At 46.2% G+C, this 17768-nt stretch overlaps 1 protein-coding gene across 1 annotated transcript; it reads left to right on the top strand.

The window, feature by feature from the left end:
• Positions 1–2170: 2170 nt before the first annotated feature.
• Positions 2171–17176, top strand: wdr53 (WD repeat domain 53). The gene is made up of 2 exons (XM_085990727.1): positions 2171–2809; positions 15984–17176. Exons 1-2 carry the CDS (start codon positions 2330–2332, stop codon positions 16599–16601), a joined length of 1098 nt encoding a protein of 365 aa, XP_085846853.1. The 5' UTR covers positions 2171–2329; the 3' UTR covers positions 16602–17176.
• Positions 17177–17768: the final 592 nt, after the last annotated feature.

The raw sequence follows: 17768 nt of genomic DNA, 5'->3' as shown, positions 1-17768 counted from the left end.
GAAGGGAGGGAGGGGGGAAGAGAAAGGGGGACGAGAGGGAGGGGGGAAATGAATGGGGAGGGGAGCGGAAAATGAAGCAGGACGGGAGGGTGTGGGGAAATTGAAAGGGGCAGGAGGGAGAGGGGAAATTGAAAGGGGCCAGGAGAGAGGGAAAAATGGAGGGGTCCGAGCGGGAGAGGGGAAAATGAAGGGGGACGGGAGGGAGAGGGGAAAATGGAGGGGTCTGGGACTGAGGGGGGGAAATGGAGGGGGACAGGAGGGAGGGGGGAAAATGGAGGGGGACAGGAGGGGGGGGAAGGGAGGGCGACGTGAGGGAGGAAAAGGGAGGGGGGTCAAATGAATGAAGGGAGGGGGATGGGAGGGGGGGAAGTGGGAGGAGGACGGGAGGGGGAAGAGGGAGGAGGACGGGAGGGGGAGGGAAGAGGACGGGAGGGGAAGGGAAGGGGACGGGAGGGAGGGGGAAGGGATCGGGAGGGAGGGGGACTGGAGGGAGGGAGACGGGAGGGAGTGGGGGAAATAGAAACATAGAAGATAGGAGCAGGAGTAGGCCATTCGGCCCCTCGAGCCTGCTCCGCCATTCAACGAGATCATGGCTGATCATCCAAATTCAGTACCCTGTCCCTGCCTTCTCTCCATATCCCTTGACCCCTTTAGCCTTAAGAAATATATCTAACTCCTTCTTGAATATATTTAATGAATTGGCCTCAACTGCCTTTTGTTGTAGAGAATTCCACAGGTTCACCACTCTCTGGGTGAAGAAATTCCTCCTCATCTCTGTCCTAAATGGCTTGCCCCTTATCTTTAGACTGTGACCCCTGGTTCTGGACTCCCCGCCATCAGGAACATCCTTCCTGCATCTAGTCTGTCCAGTCCTGTTAGAATTTTATAAGTTTCAATGAGATCCCCTCTCATTCTTCTAAACTCCAGCGAATATAAGCCTAATCGACCCAATCTCTCCTCATACGTCATTCCTGCCATCCCAGGTATCAGTCTGGTATGAATGAAGGGAGGGCAATGGGAGGCGGGGGGAAAGGGAGGGGGACGGGACTGAGTTGGGAAGGAGGGAGGGGGGGGAAGAGGGAAGGGGACGGGAGGGAAGGGGACGGGAGGGAGGGGGGAAGAGGGAGGGAGATGGGAAGGAGGGGGGCGGGAGGGAGCGATGGGAAAATGAAGGGAGGGGAGAGAGGGAGGGGTGAAAATGAATGGAAGGAGGGGGAGGGGAGAATTGAAGGGACGGGAGGGGGGAAATGAAGGGACGGGAGGGGGGAAATGAAGGGACGGGAGGGGGGAAATGAAGGGACGGGAGGGAGGAAATGAAGGGGTCCGGGAGGGAGGGGGGAAATGGAGGGGTCCAGGATGGAGGGGGGAAATGAAGGGGTCGGGAGGGAGGGGGGAAATGAAGGGGGACGGGAGGGAGGGAGGGGGGAAATGAAGGGGGACGGGAGGGAGGGGGGAAATGAAGGGGGACGGGAGGGAGGGAGGGGGGAAATGAAGGGGGACGGGAGGGAGGGAGGGGGGAAATCAAGGGGGACGGGAGGGAGGGGGGAAATGAAGGGACGGGGGGAGGGGGGAAATGAAGGGGGACGGGAGGGGAGGGAAATGAAGAGGGGGGAAATGAAGGGGGACGGGAGGGAGGGGGGAAAATGGAGGGCGACGGGAGAGGGGAAATTGAAGCGGGGCGGGAGGGAGGGGGCATTGAAGGGGGGCGGGGGGGAAATGGAGGGGCACGGGAGGGAGAGGGGCACTGGGTCTTGACGTTGTGGTGGGGCGCGGTGAGGAGAGAAGATGGGCAGGGTGGGGGGTGGAAGAAGGGAATATTGGGTGGGGGGGAATAATGGGTGGGGTGGGGGGGAATAATGGGTGGGGAGGGGGGAATAATGGGTATGGAGGGGCGGAATAATGGGCAGGGAGGGGGGGAGTAATGGGTCGGGAGGGGAAAAATAAAGGACGGGAGGGAGGGGAAAATGAAGGGATGGGAGGGAGGGGAAATTGAAAGGGGGCGGGAAGGGGGAAATTGAAAGCGGCAGGAGCGAGGGGAAAATGAAGGGGACAGGAGGGAGGGGGGAAATTGAACTGGACCAGGAGAGGGGAAAATGAAGGGGTCCGGGAGGGAGAGGGGCACTGGGTCTTGGAGTTGGGGTGGGGCGCGGTGAGGAAAGAAGATAGGCAGGGTGCTGGACCTGGCGAGGCGAGAGGCACTGGGTTGCTAATTAACAATTGTAGATTGGCCCTCGCCTGCTGCTACCCAATATCTGAGTATTTGCTGCAGTTTGTGTGAGGGAAATGTTGCCCCTTTTAATATATTATTTTGCACCTTTTTCAGGTTATTATGGCCACCAAGTGGAGCGCAGGGGATTCATCTCCAGTGCTGTGCCTGGATGTCAGCAGTGAGGATTTTGTGGCATCAGGGGCGGAGAAGGGAGCCCTTACAGTCTGGAACAGCCAGGGCGCTGCCATCGGCTGCCTGAATCTAGGAGACGGCGACGATGTTACCTGCGTGTCATTCTCGCACACTTGTGACAGCATACTGTATGCATCTCACGGCGAAGCAATAAGTATACTAGATATTCGGTCCCTTAAGGAACCCACTGAGCGCTTCCACGTGAACGAGGATGAGATAAACTGCCTGTCCATTAATGAAACAGACAGCCATCTTGCAGCTGCGGATGATTCTGGATCAATAAAGGTCATAGACTTGGCAAGCAAGAAGGTCAGCCGCTCTCTACGGAGACATTCAAATATTTGCTCCTGTGTGACCTTCCGACCTCAGCGACCGCAGAGTTTACTCTCCTGTGGATTAGATATGCAGGTGTGTATAGTATTAAACATTTTGCATGTGTGGTCACACAACTGGAGTTCGAAAGGGAACAGGAGGACATTTAACGTGGTTTTTCAAGCAAGATAGCATAACACAGGACCAGAAATCATTTCCTCAGTTCAGTTGAGCAGTTTTCTTTGACACAACAAAGGTTGAAAAGAATGGGTTCTAGATCCAGAGACCACTTTTCATGACTCCAGCTGATAAGCAGACAGATTTTTCAGTTTGGACACACCTAGTACAGACTGTTCAACAACATACAGTGTAGCAGCTTGTACTGAAGGCAAAAGTCTTGGATCTATTTTGGGAGAAAATATGTTCCTTTTCATATGAAATGATGAATGCCTTATGTAATCTAAACACTTTCACACCATCAGTATTCTGAGTTGAGATCATTTGATTGCAGTATACAGGAAAAAGTGAATCTGACATTCCTCTTGAGGCACAAATATTAATTTGCACCTGTAAATTGTTCCTTTCGGCTTCAATTATGAAGCGATGCTTAAAAGCAGCGCGAAAGTAATGGGCCAGAAATGTAGCTGGAGAGACAGAAAGAGAAGCCTCTTCTCATTCTCTTAGTGTCTCCATGCATCAGTCCCTATGTTTATCAGTTCTCGGTTCAGATGCCAGACAGTTGTCCTGCATTGGATCAGGCCTTCTGCAGTCCTGCTCTGACCCAGCTTCAAGGAATTGTGTGAGAGGAGGCCAGTCTTTATTTTGTATCCAAGCATATGTAATACCATGCAGGGTTCCGAACGAAAATCTGTTGAGGACTCTACTTGTGGTCTAACCAAGGTTCTGTATAGGTTTAACACAACTAATCTGCTTTTGAATTCTATTCCTCTAGAAATGAACCCCAGTGCTTTGTTTGCACTTTCTTTGGCTTTGTTAACCTGTGTTGCTGCTTTTAATGATTTATGAATCTGTACCCCTAGATCCCTTTGTGCCTCTACCCCATTTAGACTTTTATTTTCCAAGGATGGGTGGCCTAGGAGGAAATTGCTTGTAAATATTTCTGATTGACCCAGTAAATGTATCTTTTCAAAAAGACCTGTAACTAGGTGTCAGCCTTGGCTTAGTGATAGCACGCTCCCCTCTGAGTCAGAAGGTCATGGGTTCAAGTCCCACTTCAGGGACTTGAGCATATAATCCAGTCTGGCACTTCAGAAGTGGCATCTTTCGGATGAGATGTTAAACCGAGGCCCTGTCTGTCCTCTCGGGTGGATGTAAACGATCCCATGCACTATTCAAAGAAGAGCAGGGAAGTTCTCAGTGTCCTGACCAATATTTATCCCTCAACCAACATCACTAAGAAACAGATTATCTGGTCATTATCTCATTGCTGTTTGTGGGACCTTGCTGTGCACAAATTGGCTGCCGTGTTTTTTACATTACAACAGTAAAAGTACTTCATTGGCTGTAAAGCGCTTGGGACATCCTGAGGTTGTGTAAGGTGCTAGATAAATGCAAGTTCTTTTCTTTGTCAAAATAAGACAAGCTATGCACCTTTTTGTGACCCAAGTTTTTGTAGGTCCCAAGAATGGAAACAGTAAAAAGCAGTTTCATTCTGTAGGCCCTCCAGTGGAGACTGGGGAGACACTGGTACGTTAAAAAAGGAGGCTGCCTGTAAAGTCCGCGCCTCAATAATACACGGACTTCAGGAGAACAGTTTAACAGGTACTTTACTGAACAAGAGGCAGCTTGAAACTGAAACTACAGAAGCCTGCTAGGGCCTTTTATACGGGGTGGTCACTGCCGGTACTGCAGTCTAAGACCAGTTATTCCCTTAAAGGTACATACACAACAATTCCTCCCCTTTTAGATAAACAGTACATAACATTCATTTAACAACTAAATAATAACTAATTACAATGACAATTTTCTCAATAATATATACATCAACTGAAATAGGCATTTATAAGTTCAGTCTTTGAGGAGGCTTCCTGATCCGGACTGGATAGCGCCTTTCTCGAGTATCCTGTTCTGGCGGTGGAGTCAATTCTGGCTCATTGTCATTGGTTGGTTCGTCAGCTTCCAATACCCCTGCTTCTGAGGTAGACGCAATCTGTACTTCGGGCTCATTACCAGGTGCACATGCTTGTGGTACAGGTTTGGCTTGTTCCTGTGACTCTAGAATCTGGTCAGCATGGTGTCTCACGATGCTCTCTCCAACGTCCACTGTGTACATTAGTGGTCCCTGTTGTGTGCATATCGTGCCTGGCTGCCATTTTTCTGTGCGGTAATCCCGGGCCAAGACTGGTTGTCCTATCTTGAAGCTCCTGGTTGGCTTCTCATTTATGTGCTGGAACTGCTTATCCTCAACATCTCGTCTTATGTTTGGTTTGAGCAAATCCAAGCGACATCTTAGTCTCCGGTTGAAAAACAGTACGGCTGGAGTTTGGTTGGTTACTGCATGTGTCGCATTCCGGTAAGCAAACAGGAAGTTATCCACCTTGTGTTGCAGTGGTATGTCGTCATTATACATTGCCTTGATGGCCTTTTTAAAGGTCTGAACAAACCTTTCAGCCAATCCATTTGTGGCTGGATGATATGGGGCAGATGTGTAATGTTTCACCCCATTATTCTTCAGGAACCTCCGGAAATCCTCAGACACAAACTGTGGGCCATTGTCGGAACAGATCTGTTCTGGCAACCCATTCCTGGCGAAGATGGTCCTTAGGACTGCAATAGTTTTCTCCGTGGTGGTGGAGGACATTTTAATGACCTCTGGCCATTTCGAATGGGCGTCCACAGCGATTAGAAACATTGAGTCCATAAATGGACCAGCGAAATCAATGTGTACCCGTTGCCATGGAGATGAGGGCCACTCCCATGGATGTAGCGGGGCCTGTGGTGGAGCGTTTTGGACCTTCTGGCATCCTGTGCATCTCTTGGTCATATCCTCGATTTCTTTATCGATTCCCGGCCACCACACAAACACCCTGGCTAAGCTCTTCATTTTTACCCCTCCCAGATGACCCTCGTGAAGCTCATTGAGTACTCTATCTCTCAACTTGGGTGGAATTACCACTCGGGATCCACACATCAAGGTTCCCTGGCACACTGACAGCTGTTCCCTCCTTGGCGAGAATGCTGGCAACAGTGAGTCGCCATATGCTGGCCATCCCTTCACCATCAAATCATAGACCCGAGAGAGTGTCGGGTCATTTCGGGTTTCCTTCTCAATACTTGCGTTTGTAACAGGCAAACATTCGACTATGGTCGCATGGAATATCTCCACCGGGTCCACTGCAGGTGCTTCTTCCGCCGTAGGCAACGGTAGGCGCGACAGCCCATCAGCGTTTCCATGTTGTTTCGTACCTTTGTACTCTATGTCATACTGATGTGCCCCTAGAAAAAGTGACCATCTTTGCAGCCGTTGCGCCGTCATCACCGGAACGCCCTTCTTTGGGTTAAAAATTGAGACCAGGGGTTGATGATCAGTCAGTAGGGTGAATTTCTACCCGTGCAGATAGTGATTGAACTTCTTCACCCCCCACACTAGGCTGAGGGCCTCCCTGTCAATCTGGGCGTAGTTACGCTCGGCTGAGGTTAGTGAGCGCGATGCAAAGGCTATTGGCCTCTCTGAACCATCACGGAATTTGTGTGACAGCACCACTCCAATGCCGTAAGGTGACGCATCACATGCCAACCGAATCGGTAGTGTTGGGTTGTAGTGGGCCAATACTTCTTTTGAAGTGATTTGGCATTTACATTCCTGAAAGGCACGCTTACACTCATCACTCCATTTCCATGTTACACCAGTTTGAAGGCGGGCGTTCAGTGGGTGCAGAATTGTAGATAAATTCGGCAAGAACTTATGGTAGTAGTTCACCAACCCAAGGAACGACCTCAGTTGCGACACATTTTCTGGTGCTGGAGCCTTGACTACAGCCTCAATCTTGTCCGGCGACTTATGCAACCCTTCCTCATCAATCATGTGGCCACAATACGAGATTTGTCTCCTGACGAACTCGCATTTGGGACGGTTGGCTCGTAGCCCATATTCCTGCAATCTCGTGAGCACCTGCTCCAGGTTGGCAAGGTGTTCATTGTCATTTTCACCCGTAACCAGGATGTCATCCAAATAACACAGGGTCTCCGGGATCCCTTGCAGGACTTGTTCCATTGCCCTCTGCCACATAACCGGGGCCGATGCTACCCCAAATACCAGTCGATTGTACTGGTAAAGGCCTTTGTGAGTGTTTATCATGAGGTATTTCCTAGATGCTTCTTGCACCTCCATTTGTAGATACGCTTGAGCCAGGTCAATCTTTGTAAAACGTTTCCCTCCAGATAGTGAGGCGAAAATATCTTCTATCCACGGAAGCGGATACTGTACTGTGTGCAGGACTGGGTTCACAGTCACCTTGAAGTCCCCACAGATGCAAACCTTCCTTGGCTCCCCAGGCGTGCTGCTTACTGCTTTCTTCATTACAGGAATGATGGGTGTGGCCCACTCGCTCCAGTCCACCTTAGACAGCACCCCCGAATGCTCCAGACTCTCCAGTTCAGCTTCCACAGCTGGGCGTATCGCGTATGGCACCGGTCTGGCCTTGAAAAATTTTGGGGTTGCGTTATCCTCAATCTTTATGGTTGCCTTTACTCCTTTTAGAGTCCCAAGTCCTTGTTGGAACACCTCTTCCGCGTCAGATAGAATTTGTGCCAGATGTCCAGGTGCGACATCATCATCTTTTTTGTCAGTCACAGTTAGTGCCAGAATGGAATGCTAATCCAATTGTAGTCTTCAGATCCATTCACGTCCCAATAATGGTGGTCCTCCATCTCGTAGTATAAACATGTATAGTTTCTGTGTTTCCTTTCCGTTATATTCAACTGGCACCCTTATTTTTCCTCTGGGGTAGACCTTTTGCCCCGTGTATGTCTTCAATACAATGGACATGTCCTTTAAGGGTATGTGTGAGAATAGCCGCTCATAGTCTCGTCGATTCATGACAGTTGGGGTTGATCCTGTGTCCAATTCCATCTTCACTGGGGACCCTGCTGTCATGAGGGTGACCCAAATGGTTCGGTGATCTTCTTTTGCGATCACGTTGTGTAATTTTAAACAACTTAGTCGCTTGCTCCCGGAGTCCTTATCACTCTCCTGATCTTCGGAACTACTATCTGTCAGTTTCTTTACTTTCCTGTACTGTTCCTTAGTAGTTCTTGTCGTGTTGGTCTTCTTTCCCGACCTGCAGACTCTTGCTATATGTCCCATTTTCCCGCATTGCCTGCATATTTTGTCTTTAAACCAGCAGTCCTTCTGCACATGGGTTGTTCTGCCGCAGCGATGGCACTTTTCGACTCCATACGCCATTTCGTTAGCGCTGTATTCTTGTGGTTTCTGGTGTATTTCCGCAGCTCCCCATGCTGCTGCTTCGTAGGATACTGCCACGCTGAAAGCCTGTTCTAGCGTCAGGTCCTTTTTTGAAAGTAGTCGTTTTTGGGTTCCTTCACTCTGGAGCCCGCAGACAAACTTATCCCGTAAGGTGTCTGCCAGTCCTGCTCCGAACTGGCAGTGCTTCGATAACTTGCGTAGTTCCGTAAGATCGTCAGCATTGCTCTCATCTTTGTGCTGGTTTCTTTTATGGAACTTGAATCTTTCTGCTATCAGCAGTGGTGTAGGGCTTAGGTGTTCCTGTAAGATATGAACAATCTCCTCAAAACTTTTCTCCATTGGTTTAGCTGGAGTAATTAAATTCCGCAATAGGCCGTACGTGCTCGCACCCATCAGATTTAATAATACCGACGCCCTCTTTCCATCAGCCACCTCATTTGCCTTGCAGTAGACTTCGATTCTTTCTACATACGTGGTCCAGTCTTCTACCTCGTTGTCGAAAGCAGTGATACTGCCACTTTTCGGCATCTTGGGCGATTTAAAATGGCGCCTCCCGCGCTTTTGCTTCTTCCCCAATGGAATAAAATGGCGCCTCCCGCGCTTTTGCTTCTTCCCCTTACTGCCACGCTGCTCCTAGCGTTCTACGGGGTAATGGCGGCGACCCGCAGCTTCGGCGCGTCTCGCTTTCCTTCCCCCCCGTTTGGTTTCTCTCCGCTGTCCTGTTCTCGAGCACCGACCGCGCCCTGTGTGCTCCACCCCCTCTCTCTTGTTTTCTTTTCCCGGCGACGCTGCGCGGCCCGTTTCGTAGAGCCGCTCGATCGAGCTTGAGCCCGCCGCAGTCCAGAAGGGTCAGCGCGCTACCTGCTACCAGCACGATTCGCTGGAACCACAGTCTCTCCCGCAATTCTCCAAACACCGATGGATTCTTTGGGCGGTTGCCCTCGGTCGACGCCCGTTGCTCAGACTACGACCTTCCAGGACCTTCCTTTCAGGCGAGATCCCCGTGAGATGATGCCACACTGCAGGTGAGTTCGAACTTACTCGTCGCCACTGTAAAGTCCGCGCCTCAATAATACACGGACTTCGGGAGAACAGTTTAACAGGTACTTTACTGAACAAGAGGCAGCTTGAAACTGAAACTACAGAAGCCTGCTAGGGCCTTTTATACAGGGGTGGTCACTGCCGGTACTGCAGTCTAAGACCAGTTATTCCCTTAAAGGTGCATACACAACACTGCCTTATAGTGGTCATGGACATCTGCTTGAGTGACGTTCTCTCCTGTTGCTGAGCACCAGTATTAAAACAGGAACGTTTTGTCTTTGTGACTGTGCACCTGTGAAGTTTCAGGGGCTATGTGTAAAGTTTAATCCATGTTCTATTAATTTACATAGGTGTCAAGTTGCTGATACTAATAGATCTTGGTGATGTGATGCATTTATTCATCAGTAAGGCAACAGTGCTAGAAATAACCTTTTGCAAAACTGATTTGCCTGTGTTTGGGGGCCATAATTTGAACACTCCTGCTTTAATAGCCCTTATACCAGAGTCTAAAAGTCAATGCGTGTTGCATTGAAATTAATTTCATTATCACTGTAATGGTTTCTTAATCACACAATTTTTTTTTAAAAACAACGTAAATAGGCTCTGTCCTGCACTCCTCCTGCACCTACATAGATATGCACATTGGTGCATCAGAGTGAATGAACTTAGTTTTAGCATGCCCAAGCTTAAACTAGCAGAATGGGTCAACAGCAGACGTGCAGGATGGCAGCATTTCTTTCACATATGCTGTAACTAGTGTACAGGATAATTTAATAAACTTTCATATGCTCAGCTTTGATTATCTGTGCAGGAAAACATCTTGCTGTGTACTTTTTTTTAAAAACCCACATTACTTATAAAATTGCCTTTTCAGGATCTATGCTGCAAAATCAATAATATACTTTTTTATTGTGCCAAATGGCACTTTTAAAAAAAAATTTGGTCATACTAATGCTACAGCAGTGATGTGATGTGCTCAGTCTGCAACATTGTCTACCAGCCAGACAGAGAGAGAGATGCACAGGACGTACGCAATACCTCAGACAGAAACAATCCATTAAGAGACAATAAGCAGATGTGCAGCAGCATCTACTTCCGCCTTATGGATCAAGGACTAATTAATAGAAAGAACTGTAACCAAATTGTATTAACTTTTGTAGACAACTGGGGTGATCTTTTTTTTCCCCACACTTAGACACGACAAACACGTACCACTCTTTAACCTATCATAGAAAAAGATAAAACTTAACATGAAATCCTTATATATTTCGACCTGGAATATCCAAGGTCTACGCTCTTCAGTGCGAGAAGTGAAGAGTAGGACCCCAGAGTTCATAGAGGAAACTAAAGATCTAGATATTATCATTTTACAGGAAACTTGGTATAAAGGAAAAGGACACACCGGCTGTCCCCAAGGGTACACTGAGCTAGTGGTCCCCTCCAATAAATTACCAAGTGTAACCCAAGGCAGAGACTCCGGAGGCATACTGATCTGGTTTAAAACAGAGCTTAAGAATTACATCAAATTTATAAAAAAGGGCGAAAACCATATGTGGCTCAAACTTGAGAGGGAGATTATCTCAAACACCCAAGATGTTTACATTTGCGCACTTTATATCCCTCCAATCGACTCCCCGTACTACAAAGAGGACACCTTCTCCAACATGGAGGGGGAAATTATCCAATACCAGGCCCAGGGGAACGTGTTGATCTGTGGGGACCTCAATTCAAGAACGGGCGAAGAACCAGACTTCACCAATAATCAGGGAAACAATTACGTATTCGGGAATAACCACTTATGACATCCCTTCCCTTCCATACAGGCATAACTGCGACAAGCAGTCAAATACCAACGGTAAACAGCTACTACAGCTCTGTCGAAACCTGGGTCTGTACATTGTCAATGGTAGGTTCATAGGAGACCTCCTAGGAAGATCGACCTACTGCTCACCTCTTGGCTGCAGCACAGTAGACTATATGATTACAGACTTGGACCCATCCTCTTTCAGAGCATTCACAGTCAAACCACAAACAACACTGTCAGATCACAGCCAAATTACTATGTTTCTCAAAAAGACAGAAACAAACAACATAGAAACACAACCCAGTAAACTGTACAACACCAAAAAATCGTACAGATGGGCCAAAAATGACACGGAAAAATACCAGAAAACAATTAGCAATGCATCAACTCAAGCTCTCTTAGACACCTTTCTGGATAACATATACACTCACAATAAAGAAGGCGTAAACCGGGCAGTTAGTAAACTAAACAATATTTTTGATAATTTGGCAACAAATGCAAACTTGAAAGCTCGCAAGAACAAACCCAAAACAAAAAACTATGAAAAATGGTTTGACCATGATTGCCATAACATGAGGAAAAAACTTAGAAAACTATCAAACCAAAAACACAGACATCCAGAAAACGAGGAATTACGCCTTACTTATTGTCAGACGCTAACACAATACAGAAACACACTCAGGACCAAAAAAGAGCAATTTATTAAGAATACACTCAGCTCCATGGAGGAATCCATTGAGTCGAATTGTTTCTGGGACAACTTGAAAACACTACACAAAAAACAACACGACGATTTGTCCATTCAAAATGGGGACACATGGGTAAACCACTTTGAAAAATTATACCAGAAAAACACACTAAGACCAGAGCAACACCAAATACGCAAAAAACTAGAAAAGCTTGAAATGGCCATAAAAGATAACCAAAACCCGCTAGACGCCATAATAACAGAAAAAGACCTTCTTGAAAAACTCAAGGACCTGCGACCAGGAAAAGCTTGCGGGACAGACGGCATACTAAACGAGATGATTAAACACGCAGATGACAAACTGAAACTGGCTATCCTAAAACTCTTCAACTTGGTTCTGAGTGTCGGTTATTTCCCTGACATCTGGAACAAAGGACTCATAACACCCATATACAAAAGTGGGGACAAAATCGACCCAAACAACTATCGAGGCATCTGTGTAAACAGTAACCTGGGGAAGGTATTCTGTAGCATCATAAACAAAAGACTTATAAACTTCCTTGAAGAGCACAATGTCTTGAGTAAAAGCCAAATTGGATTCCTGCCAAACTATAGAACATCCGATCATATCTTCACCCTACAGACCCTAATTGACAAACACGTTCACCATAACAAAAGCAAAATCTACGCATGCTTTGTAGATTTCCAGAAGGCTTTCGACTCCATCTGGCATGACGGTTTATTCCTGAAACTTATCGAAAGCGGGGTAGGAGGGAAAACATATGATGTAATTAAATCAATGTATACAAACAATAAATGTGCAGTTAAAATTGGAGACAAACAAACAAAATACTTCCCACAGGGGCGGGGGGTGACACAGGGCTCGCCAATCTCACCGACACTCTTTAATATTTACATTAATGGATTGGCAAAACTACTTGAACAATCTACAGCACCCGGCCTCACCCTATATGAATCCAAGGTTAAATTCCTCCTCTATGCCGACGACCTGGTTCTGCTGTCACCAACTAAGGAGGGTCTACAGCAGAACCTGGACCTGCTGGAGTCGTACTGCCAGACTTGGGCCCTGACAATAAATCCCCAAAAAACCAAAGTCCTTGTGTTCCAGCAAAGATCCAAACAACATAGACCCACAATAAATTTCACAGTAGGAACAACCAAAATTGAACAAACCACTCACTACACATACTTGGGCTTAAAAATCAGTTCTACGGGAAACTTCAAACTGGCTGTGAATGAACTGAAAGAGAAAGCAAGAAGGGCTTTCTATGCCATCAAAAAATCAATCCAAATAGAAATCCCAATTAGCATTTGGCTCAAAATTTTCAAATCAGTAATTGAACCAATTGCACTCTATGGCAGTGAGGTCTGGGGACCACTAACACAACAAGATTTTGCAAAATGGGACAAACACCCAATTGAGATCCTACATGCGGAATTCTGTAAAAGTATCCTCCGGACTCAAAGGAAAACAGTAAACAACGCATGCAGGGCGGAACTAGGCCAATACCCATTAATAATCACTATCCAAAAAAGAGCCACCAAATTTTGGAATCACCTACAAATGAGCAACCCCCAATGCTATCACTACGACGCCCTGAAATGCCAAGAGCTGACCATAAAGAAGAATACCCTCAGTCAACTAGTCCTGGGACTCAATAAAGTAACTTATAACAATACTAACAATAACCAGTCCCAGGACAGTGACAGGGTAACACAAAGAATTCGACCCAACACAATCGTCGCTAAGCAAAAGGAAAAATATCTGTCATATTGGGCAGAAACAACAAAAACCCAAAGCAAACTCAATTGCTACTTGGCCCTAAACAGACAATACAACATAGCTGATTACCTGACCATGGTAAAGGATAACAAACTGAGAAGAACCTTGACAAGGTACAGACTTAGCGAACATAGCCTAGCGATCGAAAAGGCAGACACAGGCAGACCAGGCTGCCAAGAGAAGACAGGATATGCTCTCACTGCAGTCAGGGAGTAGTTGAGACAGAGATGCACTTCCTCACAGCCTGTGGAAAATATCAGGGCATCAGAGAGAATTTCTACCAAAAATTCTCACAAATATGCCCTGAATTCAGAAATCTGACTGACAACCAAAAACTCCCATTCCTACTGGGGGAGGAGAGAAGCTGTGTAACCCTGGCAGCACACTATGTTACAGCTTGCCATGAACAGAGGGACAACCAGTAAACAAGACAAGAGTATATTGTATATTTATAAACTCAGGGATATACCTGTTTATACACTGTATGAATGGAACCGCGTTTATGTGTTCAACCATAAATGTATTTTGATGCTTTGGCAACATAAGATGTACCTTATCATGCCAATAAAGCGATTTGTATTGTATTGTGTGCCTTGTAAATAGTGGTCACAAACAGCAAGTCACAAGATAGTAATGTGAATCTTTAGGCTCAGATAATATTTCAGCTCTGGTATTGGGATTTAGTGTCAGCTGAATTCTTCATTGTATTAATGCCCTGTGTTTCCCAGTATTGGCAAAGAAAAGGGAAAAATAAGCAATTTAAAATGTTTTGGTATTAAGATGCTTTTGTTGTTCTTGGAGTTAACACGGTTTCTCCAATGAATGAAAGTTTAAGTAAATCTGAAATTTGAAAGTAATCAGTTTTATATCCAAATGTCATTCTAAATACAGTAACTATTGTAGAAAGGATGGGCAGCTTGCTTATGCAACCAATACAAAGATCCATTCACCGAGCTTTCACCATGCAGTGATGTTCTACAATTAATCATAGAATGATATAACACACAAGGAGACCATTCGGCCCATTGTGTCTGTCCTGGCTCTTTGAAAGACCTATCCAATTAACTCCCCTGCTCTTTCCCCCATAGCCCTGCATATTTTTCCACTTCAAATACTTATCCAATACCCTTTTGAAAGTTATTACTGAATCTGCTTCCACCACGCCCCCCCTCCATCTTTAGGCTATGCATTCCAGATCATAACTCACTGCATTAAAAAAAATTCTCATGTCGCCTCTAGTTCTTTTGCCAATTATCTTAAATCTGTGTCCTCTGGTACTGGAAACAGTTTCTCCTTATTTACAATGGTAAATGTTGACAGAAAAGCATGATCAATAATCATAACTACTGGAAATAAGGTTTATGGACAGGAAGTGCATGTCCTACACACGATTTTTAAAAATACTTATATACTTGGCAAATATACTTGCATGATTAAGAGCAAACTTACAAAGCCTGCTCAGTGTTGTTATCAGAATTTCAGTAAAGCATAATTGGGGTGGGGTGGGGAATTTGTAATTTCAGGGTACAAATTTTATTACTATGTTCAGTTGAACTATGAAAAAGTTTCAACTGTACAGCTTTAGATATTTATCCTTCTAAACTTGGGTAATAACCATTGAGCTGCCTTAGAGTGAAGTACTGATGGTTACATGTCTGTTACTGGTGGTGAAAGCAATTTCAGACCAGAAGTATGTAACACAATCTTAAACTGTATTGGATTAACTGCAATATTTCCTGTTCTGTATACTAATAAACTATAAACCTAGAAGACATCATGGGTACAGTAAGATTCCCCCACTTTGAGATTATTAGTCCAGTATTGGACTCTTGTACATTGGATATCCAGAGTCTTTTAAAATTCCAATTTTCCTTTTTTTCTTCTCTGCTCCTGAAGGTGCTGACCCTTGTTGGATTCCAAAGGTGGTGGTAGTCCTCTGGTAACTGTCATAGATGGCCATTCTTCATGTGTGAGCCTCGACAGTGAATGTGGGGCATCACAGCCCAGGCAAATTTGGTCCTCGCCTGACATCTACATGCATGCACTTACCAGCAGGGGTTCCTAGATAATGCTCAGGAATGGAAATCCTGACTGTCTTTTTTTGCTTCCTACTCCAGAGATCCTAAGGACAATTGTAACACCCCAACTGCTGCCCAGACTGAGATCAGCCAACTCACACCCAGTGACCCAACCTGTAACCTCTGGTCTGTGTGACTTAATGACTACTGAGTAGATAATCTAGATATGAAAGTTTCCTGGATTCCTAATATCGGAGTCCTAATATTGTTGTACATCAGTCAACTAGAGGAAAAAAAGACCAATTTCTTAAGAGTCTATTCCTGTGTATGGGAATGACAACATGTAAATGTCATCTCAAAGATCCTAAGTGATCAGAGACCTCTTCCTCAATATCCTGTCAGTTAGTTGTAAGAACGGTTAATCTCAATTGTCAGCCATTTACTTCTCATTTCTGATTTCTCCGGGAAGGTGATGCTGTGGAACTTGCAGAAAACTCGCCCTGTTTGGACTGTGAACCTTCAGGACCTGGCACGAGAAGAAGAGGAAGAAATGCAGCAGCAAGCTGGGTGCCAGCTTTTCAATCCACCACTGGCTTACTTCACAACAGTTGCCAGCTGTGGCAACATATTTGCCTGTGGGGCCGAAGACGGCAAGATACGCTTATTCAGAGTGACAGGAACAAGGTTCGAGTTGGAACACTGGTTCCGCGGTCACAGTCTGGGTATTTCTCAGGTCCATTTTCTGAACTCTATTTCCCATCCTTATTGGCTGATTTCTGGAGGGAATGATGCAAAAGTCATGCTGTGGGACGTCAGTGAGCAAATCCTGACTGATGGCAAAGCCTCTTCAAAATCAGCTAGGAAAAAATCTGGCTCCACTGCTAAGAAAGGTCTCGGGTCTAAAGGAAGTGGCCATGGTGCAAAAGACTGCAAAGAAAATAAAAGTAATTATATTTTGCCAAAACTCAGTATTGACCATGGAGAGAAAGTGAACTGGATATCTGCTGTGGACATAAAGGGCTCTAAAAATATACTAGTTGCTGACCAGAGTTGTCAGATATCACTGTACCCTCTAACAGACCTATAGGTATGCAGTAAGTGATAATATTTAGATAGTGGCTGTGCCTCAGTAAAGGAAGGGAGGGCGGGGGGGGAAGCAAGTCAGTGGACTTCCAACAAAGTGTATGAGGATGTTTTAGTTGAAACCCAGAGATACTTCGTGAAATTTGAGGGCTACCTGCAAGTATTTTCTTATCAATAGGTTTGTTGTATCACCTTTTTGACAGTAGCACGTAAAGTGTTCAGATGACTATTAGAATAACCCAACATGCAACAGCCTCACAAGATGGCATAATTATAAATGTTCTTTGAAGTTAATGGAATTATATAGAAAAAATCATATTCTATACACAGAATTTCACCCTATAGCAGTCCCTGAGAACTGGGAGCATCTATAAAAGGGTCTGTGGTCTAGCAGTATTTTAAGGGGACCCCTTTGATCTGGGAATACTGAAGAGGGACGATTTGGGATCACTGGGTGTGGATAGCTGGGGGGGAAAATTGAGTACCGCCCCCCTTTGGGGCGCTAACTTCGCCGGGCGCTACTTTTAGCACCCCGAAGAAATTAGCGCCCCCGCGGCTGAAATTCATCGGTAGCGCCCCAAGAGGGAAGCGGGGTGCTACTGGAAGTGCCCCGCCTCCCTCTTGGGGCGCTGCGAGGGAATATCGCGTCACTAGCTGCGACACGTCGCGCCGCAGTATTGCAGGCCTTCCTCCCCTTCATAAAGGGAAGGGGCCTTGTGCAGTGCAACCCTGGGCCCAGCTGGGCCACCAGGATTGGAGTGCAGGCAAAAGAGCCGCGGGGCGCTGTTAACACCGCCAGTAACCTCCCGCTGAATTCTGCGGGGGGTGTTGGCGGCGCCACACCCGGGCGCTAGTTGCTTTGCGCCCCGTTGGCGCCCTCTTAGGGCGCTAACAGGAGGCGCAAAGCAACTGAATTTCTCCCCCCTGGAGTCTGGAAGCCTTAGTGTTAGTTCACATTTCCAGTACACTGAGCTCAGAACTAAGAGATTTGGGCACTGAGGAAGGATTCAAGCAATATCTGGGAGGGGATACCTGAGGTCCAGCAGGATTGGACAGGGAGTTTGAGTATTGGGGGTTGATGGCATATGGCAATATTGGGGAACAAGTTTTTTTTGTATTAGAAATATTTCTTTTTTCCTGAAGAATGGTTCAGAAGAGAGATTTTTCTAAC

The sequence above is a fragment of the Somniosus microcephalus genome, chromosome 6, assembly GCF_052327205.1.
Source record: "Somniosus microcephalus isolate GS21.2 chromosome 6, FLI_Smic_1.0, whole genome shotgun sequence".
In the NCBI taxonomy this organism is placed as follows: Eukaryota; Metazoa; Chordata; class Chondrichthyes; order Squaliformes; family Somniosidae; genus Somniosus; species Somniosus microcephalus.
This window is presented reverse-complemented; position numbering and strand designations above follow the sequence as displayed.

Excerpts from the sequence above, each read along its gene's own strand:
- wdr53 (XM_085990727.1), top strand. The coding sequence starts at position 2,330 with ATGGCCACCAAGTGGAGCGCAGGGGATTCATCTCCAGTGCTGTGCCTG. Across the intron at positions 2,810-15,983 it reads CCTGTGGATTAGATATGCAG|GTGATGCTGTGGAACTTGCA; the intron begins GTGTGTATAGTA and ends TTCTCCGGGAAG.